Genomic DNA, 23,525 nt, shown 5'->3' on the forward strand with positions numbered 1-23,525 from the left:
TTTTCTCTTCCCCCCCTTGTATTATCATGACAAAATGCTCTTTATAAGGTATTTGGTTTGAACAGAGAGAGAAAGCTAACAACCCCTTATTGCTTGCATTTGTTTTTTATCAGCTTGTATCCCCTGGTACAAATCAGAATGAAGTCTAGTGCACCAGAGAAGGTGTTGTCCCTTTCCCATACTGGGATAGCAATATCCCCCTCACCAGTACACTTTAGACGGTAACCTATTACAGTAGTGTTGTATGTGCTTAATGGATTGGCCAGCACCAGTATCCTCTGTCACTACCAAATTTCATCTCTAAACTCCTTGCCCAGAAGCCACCCAAGTCTGTCTTGCCACTCAAGATACCTTTTTTCATCACCCTCCCTTGCTGTGTTCATCCCAGAAAAGGTGTGTTCTCTCCCTTCTTTCTCTATATAAAGACTCCCTAATTAAACTTCACTGTGGATGACCTGTGAAGTAGGTCTGCAGAGACACTGAATCTGCTTTACCAAGAGGCAAGTCATCCAGTGTTACCTCTTAAACAGGAATATGGTGTTTGGTCAGGAAGTTATTGAAACTAAATAGAGAAGTGTAATTGTAATGGCTAGTGTAATTATAAGGGATTAGAGTAAATATTCTCCTGTAAAATAGCTTCCAATAAAAATATGGCATTGCCATGAAGATGTGATGTTATTCACATACTTAATAGACAAGGCATAGAAAAAGTATCTTACTGGATCTCTGTGTCCAGGTGGGCAGCTGAAACAAAGAAAATTTAAGAGCCAGAGCAGAAGACTGTTGAAAAACATCCTGATTTGCGGGCTCCTGTCATTTATGGCTCATAGTTGGAGTGTTTTCTCCAAGGTCACACAAAAAATCATACAGGTCTCCTGAATCCCACTCTAGTGATTTAGCCACAGAGGTATCCTTCCTTGCACAAGTAAAGATTACACCCAGGCCTTGGAGGAAAAAAACTGTTCCAGTAACCAAAATTATGTCAACACAGATGTTCAGAAAGAAGGAGATGAATGGTGTTCGTTTCTGCTATTGCATCTAGAAACTGCATTTGTGGTTTGGCTGAGCAGGAAGTTCTGGGAGGAGCAGACCCAAATGCTGATTGGCTCCTGCCTGAGTTCATTCCCTGTTGGTAATGCTTTATACTGCTTTATACTACAACAAAGCAGTTCTTACCTCTCCATAGGAACCCTGTGACAGGACTACATTTCACATAAGGCTGGGAATGAAATTTAAACACTGCCAGGTTGCCATGGAGTGTTGGACCTCATGGCATTGTAGCTGCTGAGGGAAGGGGGGCAGCTGTGTGATGAGAGATGCAACAGGAGAGTGGAAGGAGCACTGGATGGGAAGATAAATTGTACTTGATATACAGCTCTGGCTTAGCCTGAGTTTGCTAGGTTGCTGATGGAAAGATTTTAGGAGATTAGGGGAAGACTGATAAGGTAATTTGTCTTCCTACCATATAGACTGAGCTCTCCCAGTGAGAGAAGGTGGTAGGTGCTTTCAGGAGGCAAGGGCATGAACCTATTATGCTTATTCCTGAAAGGCACTGCAAACCACTTCTGATTACCCACAGCATATTTCCTTTCTTATGAAGAAGCGGTGCTGGCCAGCAGGGAGGGTGGTTGCAAAGTTTCAAGACAGGTTCCCTGGGCTGTACTCAGGCAAGATGTGAAGCCACTGAGTTACTATCAGGATTACTCTATTCTTAGCATCCCAGCGTGTGTTCACCCCCCACATACCACTATCTAAATATAGTCCCTACTGAAGGACAGATGCTGCCGAGTTGCATCTGACCCCCTCCTCTTTTGCATTCTGTTCCTGAAAGCTAGGCTGAATTGCCCCAAGACACGTCCAATAATCAGCATATCCTTTTGTCTCCCCAGGGCTGTACAAGGAAGCTTGTACTATACTGCTAAGGCCTGATCCTAGCCCTGGCCTTCCCGGCCTCTCCTAGCACTGGCCTTCCCTTCAACACCTTTTCTTTTTCCTTTCCTCCTCATTTGTTGCCTTCACCCTTTTCCTTTTTTACCCTCAGCTGCTTCTGTCCTTTCCCTCCCACCTGATTCAATATGATCAATGAGAGGAAGAGAGCAAAGTAATGAAAGAAAACATACACATGTATGTGCATATACCTAGGTACTGCAGACACCCAAACCTCTTTGACAAGAGCTCTGTTGTCACAACTTAAGTCCTGCTGAGAGGGCAGCGAGATGGACAATCTTCTGAGTAAATGTGTTTCATTACTTTATAGTTCCAGTTTTCCACACTGATTTGTATTTCCATAAATGAGTAAGGCCCTGAAGCTGGGATTCCCTAAACGCAGATGAAATCTAAACAGGACATTCTTCCCATGTGAGCCAAGGTGTGCCATGGGGCAGTGTGTCCACTGAGGCACAAAATGCAAAGTGTAACAGGCAGTTAGTTACAAGAGGCTCAGGGAATTTGTGGGGTTCGCCCCCCCACCAGAAGGAGAGGTCAGTTCTTACAGTATGTGCTAGAAGGTCTGACAGTGCAGTCCCCTAGGGCTAGGTCTAGGGCTAGCTCTGACCACTTGTCAGAGTCCCTCGGGGCTGTCTCTCACTTGCACAAGAAAGCTCTCCAGGGATCTGCTACAGGAAGCAGAAAGGATTTCTCTTTGAAATGCCACCTTTCCCATCCTTTCCTATCTCTTCAGAACAGCTGCTGGGTGACACCTTCCAACCTGTCTGCAGCCTAAGCAGAAGCTCCGTTAGTGACGCTTCCTGTGGCTCCCTGGGTGCCCAGGAGAGGGCATCTTTTGGACATGGGGAGCAAGTGTCTGAGCGTGAGGGCAGCCTGACCTTCAGGATGGGCAGCGAGCCTGGCTTTTGGACTGGGCAGCTGCCCTGGCCTGGGGCCTCCAAGGCTCAGTGCTGCCCTCACTGTGAGCGAGACGTGCAGGCTATGGGTTGTCATCAAAGGTCTCCACAGCACCGTGCTGGCAGTCCTATAAAAACTGGCAGGCTTGTGCTGATCTCTGTCCAGAGGCTCTCCAGCCTCCAGCACACTGCACCCTGCTGTGATGGTTCTGGGTTAAGTCCTGTCCTTTCTGTATGACATGCTTTCTTCATTCTCTCCTTGCACAATCCTCTTCTGCCTTTAACCCCTTTGCTTTCCTCTCTGGCAAATGGAGTGGGGTAGGGGTTTATCATTAAAATGAAGCTGTGAATACTTTGTTTCCCTCTGCCCCTGGGAAGTAGATTCATAAACTTCCAGGGAGGGGTTTATAAACACGTGGGAGACTGATAGCCAAGAACATCTATGGGCTATTTTCAGACTCTGTAGGTCTCTTCCTGAGCTGGAAGAGACCTTGTCCTGTTTTCCCGAAGAGGAATGGAGACAGGGAGAAGTCCTGTCCTGGATTATAGAGCTAGTTTGCAGGCTCCTGCAACAGCACTGAAATAACTATAGTTGCTTTAGTGCGTGGGCCTTCTGCCAGCCAGGTAAAATCTGAGCACAGACCAAGCCAGAGCCAGCATCTTTACTAACCATAAAAGAAGTGCATTGCCTGCTCACATTCCTTAGCCCTCATGGGGCAGCTTGTGCCCACCAGCCTAATCTGATCTGAAGGTGCCTAAAGCAGCAGCAGGCAGTGCAGCATGACCCTCCCTGCCTGGGAATCCCAAACACTTGCTGCAAAGTCCTGCAGTATTGTAGGACCAGAGGATTGCAGAAAGTTTACTGGCTCTGCTTTGGGTGGTCACCGGCCCACATCCAATTGATTTCAGTGAGCACGGAGGAGTATGATGGGATGTGAGGAATGCTCTGAGCACCTGCTGACAGCCTTTAACCCGCAGTCCCCTCACTCTATAATTGGGAGAGATACTCAGCAAGTGTGTTCCCATCCAGTGCTGAGCATAAAGCACTTGGCCATGGAGCAGCAAGTTGGCCTTTTGGGGAATACCAGAAGGAGGCCCTCCTTCTAACCTCACTTCAACTTCCTAACTCTGCATTAGCTGCTGTGTCGGTAGGCAGCACTGGAAAATGTGTCTGCTATCTCTTCTGAGTTAACAGCTGCACCTTGAGGAAGTATCAGGAAGCAGCGTTTATACTGTAGCAGCACAAAAGTGGTTCTTCATCAGTAGTTCATTACAGACCCACACATTCTCATTCCAGGCTTATAAGGAGGGAGATAAAGGACTAAAATGACAGAGGCTGATGGATGTGGCAGCTGGGATGAGCCAGTCCCTATTTTAAGCATGCAGGCAAAATTTGGGGTCAAGCTGGAGAGGCTACAGAGTGATAAAGTGCCAGTGAACACACAAACAACTTGGAGCATAGCCCTCCTCTTTCCATCTTCTTCCCCAACACGTCTCTGTCCTGCTGACAGGCTGACCTGGGAGGAGTGCTGCTCTTGCCTGCTCAACACAAGCCAGCAGAGCTGAGCCCTGGGCATGCACACACCCCATGGGTGCAGAAGGTCTGGGCCCTGAGACCAGCCAGCCATGCCACAGGACCTCATCAGGGCTCCAGCTCTCCCCTTTCCTGCTGCCCTCTTGCCCTTGCAAGAACAGTGACAGGGCAGCAATCCTTTCACATCCACTTCTCTTTCCTGGGGCTGCCATGGGAGTGCGGGCAAAGAAGCTTGTGTGATTTTATAGCTGAGTCTGGTTGCTTGAGCAGCAAGGCTATGAGATATGGGAGCAGGTGCCCTGCTGTATATTACCTCTTTGCAGGGTTCTGCCACAGTTCATTCACTGCACCCTCTGTTAAACAGCTCTGCACTGATTTGTCTCTCATTTAACTGCAAGATCTGAAGAAATATTCTAGAAGCATCTACAAATCCAGCGTATTACTACCTTCGGCCTCATTTGCCTTGATCCAGTGTTTTTTCCCAGATACTATTTTATGTGCAAAATGAGCGCATTATTGGTGCCAAGCTGTCCTACAAGACTATCCCATTGCTTGCCTATATGGGACAGGTCTGTGATTTTGGGCTGAGTGGTCATGTAGTTTGCTTGTTTGTCCTAACAGAAAGGCTAGGCTGGGTTGAGGGGGGTTCAGTAAGAAGTTTAACTGATGGATAATGGAACAAAAGGGAGAGGAAACACTTGGTGTAAGATGGCCATGAGAGGCCAGATCTAGGAACTAGCCTGGAACTTGAGACCCAGACTCCATTCTCAGATATAGCGATGCATATCCTGCACAGCTCCTGTTAAGGCTAAAGATTAACTACAAGTTTACACTTGTGTAACAGGACACCATGTGGCCTGATGCAGATGCCCAGAAATACATTGGCCAAAGCCATTAGAGCAGGAATGCTTGACAGCAGGAAGTGCCTTGGAGCCACCATCACTTCTCGATGTCAGCTTCCCCTGGGATGGTAACTGCAGGGGCTCTGCATGAGCGTCCGGGATCATACCAAGGAAGCACAGTAGGGGTGTACAGAAGGACACACAGCCATGTACACGGATAGTATGGTAAGAGTTCCTGTTCCCTCTCTGAAACACAGACTCCCTAAGCAACTTAGGAGATAGGGAATGAGTGGAGAAGAGCATGTAGATGTTCCTGAGTCTTTGATTTGCACTGAAGGACTTGAATTGGGTTGGTGATCAGCTCAGGCCTATGCTTAGAGGAGTGACTCTTGGAATTAACAGGAATACAGAGACCAAAAGGGACAGCCAGGGCTCACCCAAGAGGACTGGTCCTCCATCCTGGCAGCACAGTAGTCTTAGGCCTTATTTTATTCTGTCAGGGACAGAGCAATAGAAGGGCCAGCAGGAGACAAGCAATTGAACTAAATAGCTGCTGTTCTTCCCTTCATCCCTATCCTCTCTCTCCTGCTCTTCCAGATCCGAAAGAGAAGCAAAGCATGCCGCGGAGGCTTGTGGGAAAATGATGTGCTAGTATCTATCAATGGGAAGTCATGTGCTGGCCTCTCCCACGCTACCGCCATGCAGATCATCGATTCCTCCAATGGCACGCTCAACATTCGTGTGAAAAGGTAACCTGCTCCCAAGAGCCAGTGCTCTGACAGTGCAGGCAGCAGGGCAGCTTCATCCAGCACAGCAGCTATCCATGCCTAGCAGAAAGAAGGTAGGCAGGAAGCCTTTGGTTTCTCCATACTGCAAGGTGTACTAGGAGGACTTCCCCATGGCTAACATGTGGCTATCCAAAGGTTTTGCACTGTATCTGTGCTGGTCTCCAGAGTGCCTGGCCCTGGGGCTGAAATGACCTCAGACCTTCCTGCCACTGCCCCTCAGACTGGAGGGAAATGTTTGCAGTGAGGGCTATGCTGCAAAGAATGAGCAGTTTAGGCTACAGGCAAGCAGATGTCATAAGGCAGTTCATCTCAGCAATTCACAGAGACTCCATTCTGGGTAAATAGCTGTTTTGTGGAAATGTATTTGACTACACATTGGATAATTGAGCCAAGACAAGATTACCCGAATATTTACTACAGCAGGCTGTTGTAGTCCAACAGGGTATGAACTGACTTCCACAACAGTAAGAGGTGTGTAGCTGAGTCCCTTTTTACAGGAAGAAATACATGTGCCAGTCTCTCGTCCAGCAGAATATTGGAGACCAGGCTCAAATTTAAGCACAAAAATGGTCCCAGTAACATCCCTGGTTCTTCCTGTGCTAAGCTGACCTGCTGCCTCCATGCATGCTGGATAAGGCCCAAGCTGTAGATGAATCATATAAAGATGAAGGCAGCAAAGCTGTGTGAGGTCCCAGCTAGTCCACACTATTGCCATAACAGAAGTCACCCTCAGGAAATAAGGCCCTGGTGAAGGGGACTGGGAGATGTGATTTTCTTGAAAACACAGAGCACTGTGAGCAGTGGAGAGGGAGAGCCATGCTGGCTGCTGGCATCTGTAAAGCAGTGGCAGAAGTGGGCAGTACTCAGAGAAGGAAAGCCTGACCACGTAGGATCTTCCCCTTGGCTTCAGGGAAAGCACCGGTGCCTTCTGATGTGCTCACCCTATACCCTAACTGTGATTAAGTGGGATGAGTGAGCCCTGAACAAGATATCCAGAATAGCTCTTGGTCCCTTGCCAAGGCCTTATCTCACTCCATCAGAGCCAATCTGCAGCCAACAGGTGCCTGGGCAAATTCCCATGGGCCAGCACACTTTGAATTAGCAAAGTGACAAAGGCAGGCTTCTCGCAGCCCTCTCTGGGAGCCAACATCAGATGGTTTGGAAATAACATAACCAGCTGGCTTCATTTTGAGGTAGTGGAAAACTCATCAAATATTGCTTTCTGATAACATCTCTATTCCCACTTCATATTTATGTTCCCAGAGAAAATACCAATCAGTCCTGTTCAGAAAGGAGAGGTAGCTGGATGACTCTGGAGTATGCAAGGTCGTATATGCATTTCTGTCAGTGAGGGATGTGTGTGGAGAGAGAGGGAGGGAGAAAGACTGTGACCTGACAGTGCAGAACCAGAGGAACTGGCTCACAAGCAGTAATGCTTTTCAGTTATCTTGTCAAGTATTTAAAGAAGAGGAAGAACTGCTCTGTTTTGCTTGGGGAGCTTTGAGTTTGCTCCCCAGTGAAAGTTCATAATAGCAAATATTATTAAAAAAATAAACTGTCAGAGAAATTGTCCCACCCTTAGATTCAACAAAGGTTTGCGTTTGACACGAGTATGAATTTTTCACAGTTTGGAATTGGGATCCAAGTCATGAATTCCACAGCTTTACAGAGGCAATGCTTCTGCCTGGCTTCCTGGTATGCATGCTCAGAAGGCAAATACTTAGAGCTCCTCTGTAACTCTAAGAAGCTCTGGTGACTCTGGCAAGGGAAGGAAGAAGTTCCCTGCCCCATCTGTGTGGTCTGGAGTCAAACTGCCATTGAAATTCAGACTCTTGAGGAGAGGGAGGACAGAGCTGGCTCTTTTCCTGTCAGCATAGCTAGTTCTCCCTCTCTCTGGCAGTCAGCAATAGGCCTGACTGCCCCAGTCTGCCCTTCCCCTACCCTAGTCATCCTTCCAGCTGACTTACAGGTTAGAAGATGCTATGTCTAAGCCAAAAGTGAATGCCACCATGGGTTGGGCTGGCTGGCATGACTGCAGTACAGTGGTCAAGACCGAGACACTGGTAGCTAGCTTTGTGAAGCAGTCCCACAGCGAGCAGGCCACACATCAGGGTGGACTCCTACCACAGGATAGCAGAGTTCTACCCCCAGAAAACACTTGGGCCTTTTTCTCCTAAGTATTTGCTATTTACTCCCACATAGAGGTCAGAGCAAACAAACAGCACAGACTTCTTTGTTTGGAGCCCACTCTGAACTAAAGCAGTTTGGGGGTGCTGGGATTGGCAGAGCTGACAGCTCCATGGTGCAGTCCCAGCTGCAGGAGCAGCTGGAGTGCAGTGTGGTGGCTGAGGCACCACCCGTCACCCCCAGCAAGCAGCAGGCTGTAAGGGGTACGTCCCACAGTCCTGGGGAATGTTTGCTGTGCAGGAATTCACCTCCCCAGGAGAAATGCCTAGGGAGCTGATTAAGCTGGCTCCCAGATTTTTATACTCTCAGGGCACTCTGATTTTCAAGTGTTTAACACCTGGTTTTCAAAGAGTCATGAAGCAGATAATCAGGTTGAGAGCATGTAGCTGAGGTCAGAGATGAGTATGTCCTTGGTGTCTGCACTTCAGGTGTCTGTACCACCTGAAAGACACCTGAAACACCATCTCAATCCCTACCCCTCTCTCATGTGTGGGGGTGTCCTTCCAGCTCGGCCCCACCAACCAGACCTTGCTCACCTTTTTCTTCTCCCCTCAGGATAGTTGGTGGGGACCAGACTGGCCCACGGCTCCAGCGCTCCCCTTCTCCAGGGCAGCGAGTGCTCTCTCCACCGTCCCCACTCAGCACTCCAGCACAGCTACTCAGCCCTGAACCAGCAGGAGCCCCAGCCACTGCACAGCCCTCACAGCCACGGAGGTCACAGAGGCACCTGGAGAGCATCACCTCCCCGCCGGACAGTGAGGCCTACTACGGTGAGACAGACAGCGATGCTGACAATGTGGCCCAGGAGAAGCACCGCCGGGCTCGCAAGAAGAGCCCGCGCTCCCCTCCCGACAGCACCAACAGCAAGGGGGATGCACCTCCGGATGAGGTGTCCCTGTCCGAACAGAGTGGCTACGAGAGCACGCCAGAGGCTGCTGTGCAGGGGGAAGCTGAGGTGGCCAGCTCCGGTGGAGTGGCCAAGAGAGAGATTGCCTGCCCACCTGGCAGCCGCACAGACACTCCATTCTCGGAGAGCGAGGGGCAGTTGCGGCCACCATCGACAGAGGAACGGGATCCTTCTCCAGAGGCAATGCTCCTGCCCCATGCCACCAAGGCTATCCGAGCGGAACGCCATCTCATCCCCATGGTAGGGCCAGTGGAGCACCCAGTTGACGAAGACCTAACCACCACGTACGCGGAGAAAGCCAAGCAGGCCAGTAAGTCCTCTGCACCCTGCCACTCACCCATTCCCTCTTCCTGTGCTGGATCTCCTTCTAAAAGCCTCATTCCTGCAAATGTCAAGTGGGTTAGCTCCTCTAGCTTGGAAAGAAGCAGAGTCAGGTCAGACCTGCAGGGACTGGGGCTTCCTAATGCAGCTTTAGCACTGGGGTCTACCTCACCCAAGATGTCTCAAGGAACAGAAAAGAGAAAGGGTCTGGGATCTGGGAGTCACATGTAGAAGCTGCAGCCACACAATCAGCTGTGCTCTAGCACCTCTATGTGCTGGAAACAGGGTGGAGGTCATTGGTTTCTTCAGTACTTTGGGCTGAAGAAGACTCAGGGAAAATGATGGTGTCAGAAAAGAAGTTGGGGGTTAAATTTCCCAGGCCTGGCCTTTTGGAGATCTCAGCAGCTCAGATTGCTCCTTAGCTATCTGTGTGTCCAAGCACAGGGCACTCGTTCCAAGGGCCTCCTGAGGAGCCCCTATTCAGCTCAGCTCTTCATGGGCACAGAGGCATGTAGTATTACACACGATTAAGGACCAAGCAGAGATAATTTTCAGTCAGCATAGCCCTAAAAGAGTGTTGTCAGTGGCTCATTTATTTCTTTCACCCTGCCAAGCTCAGGGAGGGACTTGTCTATATCAACTTCCAGAGGATATTTTCTCTGCAGGCACTTACTCCAGCAAGGGTGCCCATGTCTGGCAGCAGCTGGTGAGCTCTGGTAGAATTTATTGCTTTTTAGGTATCGGCAGTGGAGGACTGCCATCAAAGACAGGCAGGAGCTGGTAAATCAGATCTTGGAACAGTTCCTTGTAGTGGGATCCCTACTAATCAAGACCTTTCCAGGTAGAATAAAATACTGAAAAATGTATTGTGGTACATGGGTGATGGACCTGAAGTGACCTTAATTGTGAATATCTTTCCTGATCTCTGCTACACATGGAGTATTTCAAACCCAAACTTGAAGGCAGAACAAGATGTTACCTGATTTCACAGTTGTGATCTATCCAATAATATTAAAAACAAGGTAATCAAAAGCTTGTTTGCATCTGAGTACCTCAGCGTGCAGTTTGACTGACTAGTTTACACTTCTCTGAGCCTAGAAATAAAGAAGGTTTTTAAAAAGTGACTTAGCTGGGAGACAGAATGGGAAATGGAGACACAAAAAAGTTACTAGACTGAATCAGAAATAAAGCACACAGATTCTAACTTCTGATTCTCTGCTCCAAATGCTAGATGTTTTTCCCCAGGCCAGATAATATTGCAAGGCAGTTGTTAAGTCTCTCTTTTCCTTGGGCTAAACATTCCTTTATCTATTTTGCCTAAGGGATCCTATAGAGGTAACTTTCAAATCTAGGCTACTTCTGTCAGGCAGGGCACTGTCTTACTGCTCTGCCCTGTATTGAGAGGATAGACTCAGTTGGGTCTCTTATGTCTGGCCCTGCTAGGCACTACAACTGACCTGGTGCCTTGTACTATTTCTTCCTAGTCTTTAGCACTCACCTTCCTTAGGACAGCAAAGAAAGTAGCAATTTCAGCCTTCCTGAGGACGGAGTTATTTTTTCCCCCTTTGAATAATGTACAAGCATGAAGTGAATGTTGAGAAAGGCATGTTCAGCTGCTCCCTGCCACCTGATAGTCCTAGCAGTGGATGAGCAATTGCTTTACATCAAGACTTATTTCCATGGACAGCGTCAGTACAGAAGGCTCCCAGGAAAGCCATGTATTTAATGCAGAGCATTTCTGGTGGCAAAATAATATCCCATGGCAGAAGGTGATGCAACTCTATTGCCAGCTAGAGGTAAGGTTCCCAGAAGCCCTGCAGACTGAGATAATATTCTCTTATTACCCCTCCACCACTTACCCCCCTTCTGATTTATGTTTGTCCATGGGTGTCCTTATGTAAGTGTCACTCTGCCATGGATGGCAACTCGCATGGCCAGCTTGGCCTTTTCTTAGGTTAGGAATCTTGTCAGTAAATGTGAAGGCAAAACTCTGTGTCCTGATCAATGCTGGAGCACAGCAGCCATTAAAACAAAAATCACAATCAGCAGCCAGTAACTCTGTGAAGGAAGGAAGCAAGGAAGGAAGAGGGATGGAAGGTGTTCATTATGTGGTGAACAGAGCTAAGGAGCACCTATACCTGGAATAAACACAGGAGGATGTGGGACTGCTGAGCTGCACTGGCTCTGTGGGGAGGCTGCCTGCAGAGAAGCTATCAGCATGGGAGGCACATGGTACAGCATCTCTTGCCAGAAAGATGTAGCCTCATCAAGGATGTTTGGGCTTGCATTGGTTCAGCTCCTACAGCTGCTCCAGGCTCCCACAGAGCCAGCAGAGTTTAAAGTTTTGTTTCTCTGCCTTTCCTTAGCAATACTCACGGCACAGTAGCCTACTCTGGGACATGGAGACTCCTGGGTTTTGCTAAACAGGAATGCAAAATCAAGCTCATGGTTTAGAAGCTAGGCAAGTTTTTAAAATCTGAGTTAACTACGGTAGGTGACTTGGATGATCAGTTATGGGAGCCTGGGGCTTGATATACACACAGTAGACATTTAAGGACCATTCTGACTACCTAATCAGATGTCTGCCCTTTGGAGCACTACCTATCTAAATATATTCCCAGTACACCTGCTCAGCATACCCTCCTTGCCTTTCCATGGCCTTCTCCTTTATGGCTCCCACTGCTGCACCATAAGAATGTGAAAAATTCCTTTTTGGTTTGTTTGGACTGTTACCCAGATGGTTCTTCACCTTTTCTTTCTAGAATGTATTCCCTTCTCATGCCTGCTCTGATGTTTTCTCCAGTTTTGGGGATATTTCTCTTGTCCTTTGTATTCATTCTTTCTAACTTTCCACTGTCAGTTTTAAGCTACAGAGACTTTCTCCCTTTCCCACCTGTTCCTGCACCTCAGACAAAGAGAATTGCAGGTATAGTATTTCTAGATGAGTATCTAGAAACATCAAATTTCTAGATGAATAATTGAAATCTCCGTACAAGAACAGAGATACATAGTAATTCTTTTGCATACCACTGAGAGTTGCAACTGACATTCTTCACAAGTCTATTGCCATGCAAGTATCTCAGGAGGATTGCTATTGCCTGTCAGCCCTTGGGTTTTCTCAAACTTAAAATCTGTAGCTCTCCTCTTTATTTCCTGTCTTTAGAGTTTTGTAGACCTTTGTTCTCACTGCATGCTTTCCAGAGCTTTCCAGATCATAGGCAAGTTGACTCAGCCCCACTGCCTCCCCATTTCTGTATAACTTCCCTTTGTTTCTGATGTGGTTAGCACATCTGATCTGGGCTGACTGTATACTGTCCTCAAGATCGTTAATGAAAATAGAAAATGATTCCCATATTCCGCCACCACCTTTCTTAGTCTCACCATGATGGATGATCAGTCTTTATGCTCTGATTGTTACTGATTCATTTTCTCTTCATTTTCATGATTGACATTTCTCCAATATATGTATTTTTTTGCATCAACTCCACCAACTCCTGACAACTACAGCTGCTTTCCCTGCCTTTTCTAAGAAGACACAGATCACATGGCAGTTGCTAGAGGTAACACTGCTGTCTAACATCTGCTTTGCATCACAGTAACACAGCAGCAAATGGAGCTCACTTATTTACGCTAGGCAAGGATTTGACTCCAGGAGCAGAACACAGTGTGGTGACAAGTACCAACAGCCCAAGAGGAGTATTTGACAGTGGGTGGGGTGGAGCAAGATAAGCACAGGGAAGAGGGGCAGCAGCTGATGGTGCCACCTCACAATACCCTTGCATGCCTTCAGCTGCTGAGCTGTGCCTCTCCTTCCCCAGCGAAGACACAAGGCCTTAGAGCTCCTTAGAGAGGCAACAGCCCTTGTAGTGAGGTTTGGGCCTGTCTTTTTCCAAAGTACCTGCCCTATTTGCACGTTGGTATTGGCTCATTTTTTCCAACCTGTGGGATAAACACATACATTATCCCAGCCCTCCACAGGACGCATGACTTGGACATGCCTGCTCAAAAACCACCCAGAGCATCACTGGTGCAGACTAGTGAGCAGTGTGGGAGCCACACACCATCTAGAAGTGGAGGACTTCAGTCTTCATTGCTGCCCAGTAGCTACTATGCACCCAGGTGTTTTGCTCAGTGGGGCAAGAGAATAGCCAGCAAACAGGCTGGGTTTCTTTGCTCTACTTTAAATGAACTACAGGAGAACATACATACTTGTGAACAGCCAATGTTTTGCCTAATCTGAAGAAACAAAAGTACAAATTTGTTCCATTCCCACTAAAACAGTAACTTGCTCTCTTTAAAGAGGTGATTAATCCCTGGGGAAACTGGGGATCTTTAGGGCCTCAGTTCATCATCACTGTAAAGGGCCAAGCCACATCCCTTCCTGAGATGATTTCTGTGCTGCTTGGACAGTGCAGAAGGAAGGGAAGAGACAACAAGACAGAAAATACAAATAAAAGATCTGAATTAGTTTAGGAGGTCAGCAGAAAGTGGGAGCTTGTGACAGGGAGAATCAGACTATAGTTGTCACAAGTAAGCAGCAGTGAGGTTCTTTGGCCCCCCATAGCTCCTGCATTGTCCTCCTCCGCTCACCCCACCCTCAGAGGCTTGGAATCCATCTGTATCCAGGGCTGCTTCTCCTCAGCCACCTGTGCTCTCTAAGGTGCCCTGTATTTTCATACCCATCCTAAACCATCTCCCAGGCACAATGGGCTTAGGCTTTCTCACAACTGGAAATACCAATTGCTAGCAGAAGACAGACATACCAGGACAGCAGCCTAGTCCTAACTTGCTATCACACTATAGGAATTTGTGTCAGTGCAAGAAGTGCTTCAAAATATCTCAATTTAAACTTATCCACTGGACTATTTTTAGTTCCTAGGACTCAAGAGCCTCTCCGTGTATGGTAGGGGAAAGGAGGGAAAAATGGGTGGGGAAATTTCCTCCTCTACTTTATATGGGCCTGGCTGCCTGTGCAGAGTCATCAAAGTTACTACATTCCATATCAGAAAAGGAAATCCTTCTTGTTTAAAGCGGATGTAGAGCAGCATCACTTGACGAGATAGGATGCTTATAAATAAGTGGCCTATTCATCGGAGAGTCATACAGATTACCTCTTCTAAGAGTGACTGCAGTCATATTTCTCTGCAGAGAGGGTGAATGCAGCAAACCATCTATCAGCCTATTACAGTTGGTACAGGCCACAGGAGCTATGAACAAGATGAAGTACCTGAATGGCAGTTTGAACTCACTGCACCACATTTTCTACTTGGCTTTCAGCTTCGATGGTTGTGACTCTAATGATCATGATTGTTAGGCTAGCTTACTGGTTTTGCCAGTTACTGCAGTCTAGAAGATGAAAAGGTTTATGATAGTAGTCAACTGTCCCCATCCTAACTGCTTTAAAGTAGAATAGAAAAGCATTCTGCTCAGACCAGGAGATTAAAATTAATTGCCTAAACTATTGATCTTACAGGAAGTCTGTTCCTAACACTATGAAGCAATGCTGAATAACCCTTGGCCTTTGCTACTCAGTGAGCAGCCAACCACTAGGAAAACAAGGACAAGGACAACAGCCTCCATGGTTGAACCACAGAGTCTGATCTCACCTCAGCACGCATTAAACTGCAAATTGCCTCCACTAGGGAAATCAATTTACATAATACACTGGTGTATGCAGTCTAGTTGTGTGCCTCTGCTTAAGAATATCCTACCTAATAACTAACATTCGGTTTTGAATTCCCTGCAGCTTGGAAGGCATTTATTAAAGAAGATCACAGTGAGATAAACACTGTGCACCTGGAACCCTCTTCCTCCAGTTTTAGGCTTGAGTATGTCATTTGAGCTTATGCCTGCAGTTCATGTTCTTCTATTGAAAGCACAGAGGTGGTATTTTCAGGCTGATGTATCAACTATTTGGGCAGAAGACAGAGATTATAAGATAGTGCTATCTGTCTTGGCTAGTGTGGATGAATTTTTCCTTTTTTCTTGAGCCATCTCAGAAATTGTCACAAGTAATGGGCAATCTTCCTCAGGTATTCTTACTGGAGACTTCCAGCATCGTTCCCTTGGGCATCACTCTTGTCCAGCATTTCAGTGCAGATGCTGTGGGTTGCAGCACTGGAAGTAAAGCTGACTGATAGAATTCTGCTCTGCTTCACCTCTGTACCTCACTGCTATCCTGCTGTCCCAGAGTCTGACAGAGACCTGGATTTATCTTAACTTGTGTTAGCTCAAGATAAATCTAGCTGCATATAATATTCTCTCAGAGGGGAAAGATCTTTAGTATTTGAAGATGTTTGGAGGAAAGCTCTATATGATCCCTGAAATGAAAAGTTACATACTCTTTTGTCCTAGTACTTCTGCTATATGATATACCCTTTTGAGCATCTTTTTTAAACTATCAGTTATTCAGACATTACTTCTTTATGTTATTACTGTCAGCACAGGGACTCTGACTCTGGGTCACAGTTCCTCAGACATGGTCAGAGGTCATTCATCATCCTGCTGCTGGTGAAACAGTGTCAGCAGTTCTCTTCCAAGCTCACACTTCCATGGTCCTTGCTCAGAGTCTCAGCTAGTGATTTTTCAGAATATGCTGCCACACACATTAAGTTAACATAGTCTGTCCTTGCACATGCACTTCTGGAGTGACTTAGGATGTGTAAGGCTGATGGGGAACGATGGGATTAAGCCAAAATTTTGACAATAATTCAGATTTTAAGGTGATTAGACCAATGATCACACTCAGACAACTATATATATAACCCCACAGACTGTCTTAGCCAAGCTGATAGTTTCTAGGAGTTTCTAGGTTCCAGGATTTTGAGAGCTGAGTTGAAAGAAATCATAATGCAAACAGGCAATGGGAATCCCTCTCCCCACCTGATGTTGTTACCATCAGTTCTGAAAGCGATATGGGACTTGCTGACAAGGTTGGAACAAGTCTGCTCAGAGACAACACTGAAATGAGACAAAGTGATAGTGATGGGGGAGGGAGAGGAATAAAAGGGTGAGGCATAAAAGGACTTTGACAAGGGGTAATTAAACAACAGAGTCATTGCTCAACAAAAATGAGAGAAAATTATAGCTAGGAAGGATAAAACTGTCAACCTGACAAATAATCATTCTTCAGTTTCATTTAAATCCATCGTAGGAAGGGAGATCAGTTTGTTGTGAAACCTGTAAAGCTTCACTGTTATCAGTGTATCTTCTGCTTATGTTAACCAAGAATCTAGCCCTCTTGTATAAAAGAAATAGAGGCAGGAATGGGGACAAGTAGATTCAGCATATCTTGATACACAGACTACACTGAAAGGACAAGGCTGAATCATATTCTCTGTAGAGGTGAGATGTAAGGAATTAGTAAAAATTGTATCAGAATGGCCCTCTGTCCTTGATAAATACTGTGTAATAATGGGAAGGGTCTCAGGGAAAGAGATCAAGAATAGCACCTTTCTTATAGACACAGGCTCTGGGGATAAGAAAAATACAATAATAAATGTTTAGCTTCAGTTAGGTGAATGAAGTAGTTCTTTTGAGCACACTTTGTAGAAAACAAAATGATCGGTAAAAACAACATGGACTAATAAAAACTAGACAAAGCAATAGTCTTTGACCTGTTCAGTAAGATAAGACTTCGTGGCTAAAGAAATAAGGTGGACACAGTGTCTGTTGGCTTCTGTAAGATATCTGATATGGTTCCACATGACTTTTCCAATGAGAGAAATATGGATGAGATAGGGCTACTGTAAGGTGACTGCACAATTGGCTAAGAATAGAACAGAAAACATAACTATTAATGGCTCATGATGTCAGATTAGCTAACTGGCTAAGTTGGTAGTAGTGTTTCACTGGGCTTCTGAATCTAACAGGACTACCTCTATATTTTCACCCATGGAGCTTTAAACACTAACATATGTCAATCAAATGTCCTCTCCACCTCAATGTTATATGACTGGTGAGGAGACAGATGATTAAAAATCCCAACCCTCCTCTCTTCCGTCAGTGGATCTCGTCCTCTGGCTGCATCTAGACAGAACAGGCAGTATGTGCTGTGGGGCACCCCACAGCCCTGAAACTGCTACTATTCAGAACTGGGACCTGGCTGAACCACCTTGCAGCTTTTCTCTGGTCTTTCTTCCCACAGAAACCCAGGTGTGTGCGGGACACAAGGGAGGGAGGTGGGTTACCTGGATTGAGGAGCTCAAAAGTGTTCCCAGGTACACCACTATTGTCTTCCTATCTGCTTTTTCAATTACAGATTCCTGCTAGTGAAGCTTTTTAAGTGTTTTTTGTTTCTCTTGAGTGTGTTGTACCTAGCAAGCAGTAACAGGAAATAGCAATAATACCATTTTTAATGGATGGCCTGGGGATTCAGCAGAGATTGCTGTGTATTAATCAGCAGCTAACATAAGGCATGGAAGGTATACAGTTGTCTCATGAAAGGCTGGATTTTTAAATGTAGTAGGAGCTTGACTGGTTGCAGAAAAGGACTAAAATCAATTGTATAACAAGAATATATGGCAAGTGCTACAGGATTAAGCAAGTCCACAGACCCAGATGGTGAGCATACGCTTGTCTGTATTACTAGAGTGCATGCTGGGAAGACTGAGGGACAAAGACAAGATGAATCAATGGTATCCTGCGTCAGACATCAAGCAATTTTGTGTGCAGCAGAATTAACAGATCCTGGTGTCCTTTTAAGTTATGTCTTATATTTGATATCTCATTCTTTCATGTCCAGTAAAATGGAAATCTGTCTGATGTCTCTCACACTCAAAAGGAGAACTCATAATCTCTCTGTTGTGTGTGTTCTTCAGTTTTTGGTGCCTAATTAAGACTGCACTCAGGCTTCCTGCTTCCTACGGTCTATTTCCTCTGTCCAGCCCCCTATTTTCATGTAAACTTTTACTAGTGTTGTATCTTTGTGACTTCAGACTCTTAAAATTAGAAAATGGGCTCTAATATTAGCATGAAACAGATAAGATTGAAAGACATGCAGGATGATGGCATAAACCTTTCTTATGAAAACTGCAAAAGCAGATTCACTAGTGCATTCAACAGGTGCTGTCCTGGCAAAAGAAAGCTCTCCTTTGGCAGTCTTGTCACAGAAAACTATGTTGGGAATATCCAGGGCCCGAGTGTGAGCTGTCAGCACAGGAAAGCTGGCCTTTTGCACTGAGGACACATTTCTATCCAGCTCAGGAAGAAAGGCAAAATCTCACTAAACTGAGGGAGATTCTTTTGAGTGAACAAGCTATTCAAGTCTCCAGCAGGATACCATGAGACTAATACATTGCAGCCACGCACAGCAATGTCTCCGCACCCTCTTTGCCTAGCAGAACTCTTCAATAGCAGTGTGGGAGTCGCAGAATGGCTAAGAATGGTCCAAAATCTACACAATGATTGGAATTGTTTTTTCCCATGGGCTGTCAATTCACCTGCAAAGAAGCTTGATTTCTATTTTCCTAAAACCAGGAGATTGAAGTAGGGCAGTGTCTCACTGGGAGCTCTTAAAACCACTAGCCATTTAAGAAGAAATACTGGTTTGACAAGTACTTTACTATATATTTAACCTCAGATACATGCTTAAGTGTTACAGACTTGAGTAAGACAGAAGCATTTGCCTGTAGCATCCTAAATTGGAGCTGAAGCCATATCTATGTTTTATATTATGCACAGATTATGTGATGGAAGTGTGCAAATATCCAAGACTGAGAAACAAGTTTTCTGTCCCAAGAGTTTTACTACTTCTTTTAAGTAAAAGAATATATACTCCTCTGCTTTACTGTTTGCAATTCAAACATTGGTCAAAGCATGAAAGGTTGAAGCTTTCAACAGGGAAATACTTAGAAGGCCAATATAAGCTATCCAAATCTTATTTTGAAAGGACTCCAGGTATGAAAAGCATGAGATGTCTATAGCCTCCAATGACTTACTGAGATATTTGCAATGTTAGCCATGGAAAAAATTACCTTGTCTAACATAAATAGCTGGAAAAACAAAATTCTAGTTGATCCCATGCGAAAAAATAGTAGACTAGTAGTATTTCATCACAGAGGAGCAAGCTCTTTATCTCTGAAATTAGCAGTGTTCTTATTTTCTATGGTAATGACTTTTCTAGAATTTTGTCTTTGGTAATAAAATTTACCATTTTTCATCTCCTAGTGAACATGAACGTTATCTGACACCATGTAAGCCTGCACGTTCAGTAGTTTTCCTCGGGATAAATTAAAATGCATTATTTTAACATGGCCTGATCCTGAAAAGATCAATACTTTTTACACTTCTCTTTACTGCCATTAGTAACATAACTTCAGTAAAATTTAGTTAAGTTCATGGAAAAATCTTTGTAGGCTTTGCTTAATAGAAATCTTTTCTTTTTGTAGATTATTCCAACAGAATTTAGTGGGGACAAGAACTAAGTGCTTTAAAAGTTCACAAGAAGTTTTCTATAGAAATTATCCACCACACCAACAGAATTTAGGAGAGTTTTATAAGCTTTCCATTGACTCTTTTATCTATTCCATTTGAATGTTCTTAATCGAGAATTTTTTCTGTACTGTGGACATGTATTTTCATTTCCAATTGCATAATGTATGTATCAGATTCTACAAGGTTTTCCCAAAGAGACTGTACCCCTATATGGGTAAATATTCATCAAAGAAGAGTGAACCTCTTTCATTACTTTTGCTGCAAGAGCCTCTGTATGAGGCACGACAGGCAACGTTGCCTGTGGAGGTTGTCTTCTTGGCATGCAGTGATGGCTACTGGATTTCAGGAGGCATGGTCAGACCTTCATTCTTCTAGACTCACTAACACTGGAGATGGTCTGCTTGGATCCTGGGCTACAGTGTTGCTAAGGCTCGGACTGCTGGGAGGGAGAATCACAGGGCAGTGTTCCTTGCCCATGGCTTTGGGATTCTCTCACAGGAGCTATTGCTTGTGTACAGAAAGAGATCTAGCCAAAGTGTGAGGAGATTCTGAGCAGGCCACAACTGTGGAGATTTGTAGACTCCCAGCACCCTCTGTTCCCTTCCTCCTTGCCCACCTCAGCCCTCACTGTCAGCATCTTATCTTTCAACACCACTCAGTCTCCAGCACTGGAGCTCTGAATGGTGCTGCCAAAACACCACTCCTTGGCCTCCAAATGCTCTGTCACCCTCTCTGGGCACAGCCACACTCTTCAGTGGTATAAGTAACAGCCTCTGTCATTTTAATTCAACTAAACCACTTCACTACAGGCACCCAGGATCCTAATGCTCCTCTGTTAAATGCTCCTCAGTCCCAGCACACAAAAGAATCTTTATCATGGACTGGTTCTCCTCAGACATGGAAGGAAATTGGTATGCACAGGAAAAGAAAGCCTCTCCTCTCTCTTTTATTCCCTATGTTTACCTGGAGCTGGGTGCTCTCAGAGGGTTTCAGACAAAGAAAGTCGCTTCCTCCTGGGTGGGTTTCTCTGCCTGTCCATGTTGGACATGAGCACTGTGTTAGTCTCATCTCTATAAAGGGCTCTTTAGCACAAAAATGCTGGACATTGAGGCACTGGAAACACTAACCTGAAGCTTGCACTACAGAAGCAGTCAGACTGTAGAATATATTTTCTTATTTTAAAATAAAAAAGAGGAGTTTCTCCTCACAGGAAGTAGAGGGTCAGGGAAAGAAGGAGGGTGTTTAAGTGCCAGGTGACAATGTCCATCACACTGCTTAGTGATGAAGCTAAGAAGACAAAAATAGACAAAGTGACCTCATGGCTTTCAGCGGCAATGCCTACGAGACAAAAGAGAGGCTTTAAAAGGCTTGTGGAGCTGATAGCAAAGGGCTTGGACACCTCAGAGTTTTGGTTCTGCTCCAGCAGGGAACTGCTTTGCTTGTCTCTCTTTGCCTCTCTCTCTGTTTATGGGGAGTTGTGAATTAAACGGGCTTTGTGACATGCCCAGCTCTCCAGGTCTGGACTCTGCCTTCTCAAGCTTGGATCAGCCTTATGCAGGTACAGATCTCTTCTCTTTTCCTTTCCTTTTCTTTTCTTTTCTTTTCTTTTCTTTTCTTTTCTTTTCTTTTCTTTTCTTTTCTTTTCCTTTTCTTTTCTTTTCTTTTCTTTTCTTTTCTTTTCTTTTCTTTTCTTTTCTTTTCTTTTCTTTTCTTTTCTTTTCTTTTCTTTTCTTTTCTTTTCTTTTCTTTTCTTTTCTTTTCTTTTCTTTTCTTTTCTTTTCTTTTCTTTTCTTTTCTTCTCTTCTTTTCTCTTCTTTTCTCTTCTTTTCTCTTCTTTTCTCTTCTTTTCTCTTCTTTTCTCTTCTTTTCTCTTCTTTTCTTCCCTTTTCTTCTCTTTTCTTTTTCTTTCTTCACCTTTTCCTCTCCTCTCCTTTTTCTTCCCTTCTCTTTTCTTCTCTTTTTCTTTCTTCACCTTTTCCTTTCCTCTCCTTTTTCTTCTCCTCTCCTTCCCCTATTCTTTTCCCTCTTCTGATTTCATTCTTGCTCTTTACCTTCAAGAAGTCATCTCAGAAAGATTTCTATCTCTCTTTTTTCTTAAACTGTTGTGGGACATTGTAGCTTGAATAGCATTATCATTTTTCTGTTGGGAGGATTGGTATAGTTATGTGCTTTATCCTTTGATGAGGAGAAAAGTAGGAAGAAGAGGGAGGAAAGTAGCAGGTCCCAGAAGGCCTTATGTGCCAGCTGCTTCAGAGCACAGGGCAGTTCAGAGCAACTTCCCAGGGAAGTTGCTGAGCCAGGTACCAGGAGTTGGTGGAGGCATAGCCAAGACTGTCTACTGTTACATTTTCTCTGGCAGTATTTGCTAGCTCAAACTCTAGAGTTGAGCGGTTTCATGGTACTCTGTTGTCAGAAGGGGCTGCACAGACATTCACATTGGATAGCGTAGCTCCCTAGCTGTTAGCTCCTGATGCCAGAAATCCTCCTGTGAGTCACTCAGGGTCCAGAGTTTACATATTCTGCACTTGACTAAGATTCTGTAGTGCTGCTCTTCCTCCTTGTAAATTTAGAAGCAAAATACGATCCAGGTGAGGTGTAGTAGCTTGTAGCAAGGAAGAAATTTCTCTTATTTCCTCCACTGTGAACAACCCCCAGAGACGCATGCAGATTCGTAAGTGGAGTAGACAGACCTTCAGGGAATATAGCTCGTTTCCATCATGGAGAGCAGGTCTTTGAGGGCAAGTCTACGACTGCCCTGAAGACCACTAAGTCTCCACAAAAATCTGGACACTACTTCAGTCTTGGTTCAGCAAGCCGGAGTCATTCTGTAAGGGAAGCTTTGAGAGAGCCTTCACTTTGCAAGTGCAAGTACAAATAGTGAGCCATTTTTTTCAGCATTGATTTTGCTGTTTCCAGTTTTCTGGGTGCAAAGGGGAGGAATGGACTGTGCATCCCTGTGAGGTGATCTCAAGCTACAGAAGTCCCCTTGCTGAAATCCCAAAGCAGTAGCATGTGCTATGGAATGGCTGCAAACCTTGAGAAGAGTCTTTCCCTGTGCTTATCTTGAGCTTCCTGGAAGGATGACTGCTCTGCTAATCAACACCTTATTTTCAGCATGGGGTGAGAGAGGGAAGCTCTTCCTGCTGTGGTTACACCGGTGGAATGATGACACCTGCCACAACTGTGCAACCTAGCCAGGTTTTGGGGGACATCTGCAGTCCTCAGGAATCCTTCTTAGTATCCTTCTTAGCTAAGCTCCCTGTCCCCCACTGCAGGTAACTTTGCCACATTAGCAGGTCCCCAATGAATGAATGCTCTGTGACAAAATGGTCAGAAGTGAGATCCTGATAGAACTGAGCATCTCCCATCCCCTCTTGAGCTGACACCATCCCACAGCACTGCCTGCAGCTCTCCTCTCCTCTCCTCTCCTCTCCTCTCCTCTCCTCTCCTCTCCTCTCCTCTCCTCTCCTCTCCTCTCCTCTCCTCTCCTCTCCTCTCCTCTCCTCTCCTCTCCTCTCCTCTCCTCTCCTCTCCTCTCCTCTCCTCTCCTCTCCTCTCCTCTCCTCTCCTCTCCTCTCCTCTCCTCTCCTCTCCCCCTTCATCAAGGCATATTTTTGTACCTATTTCTTGAGAATGTCAGGGCTGGGCAAGGTGCTACACATTTTTTTG

General features: G+C 45.4%; 1 protein-coding gene across 2 annotated transcripts in view; it reads left to right on the forward strand.

Moving 5' to 3' along the window:
- The window catches only part of SYNPO2L (synaptopodin 2 like), a 41,818-nt gene that overhangs the window by 10,491 nt on the left and 7,802 nt on the right, over positions 1-23,525 (forward strand). For both annotated transcript variants that reach the window (XM_074830660.1, XM_074830661.1), the window contains 2 exons: positions 5,817-5,968; positions 8,750-9,411. In XM_074830660.1, coding sequence (XP_074686761.1) covers positions 5,817-5,968; positions 8,750-9,411 — 814 coding nt within the window. The remainder of the gene's footprint in view (positions 1-5,816; positions 5,969-8,749; positions 9,412-23,525) is intronic.

Source organism: Strix aluco, chromosome 7 (assembly GCF_031877795.1).
Source record: "Strix aluco isolate bStrAlu1 chromosome 7, bStrAlu1.hap1, whole genome shotgun sequence".
Taxonomy (NCBI): domain Eukaryota; kingdom Metazoa; phylum Chordata; class Aves; order Strigiformes; family Strigidae; genus Strix; species Strix aluco.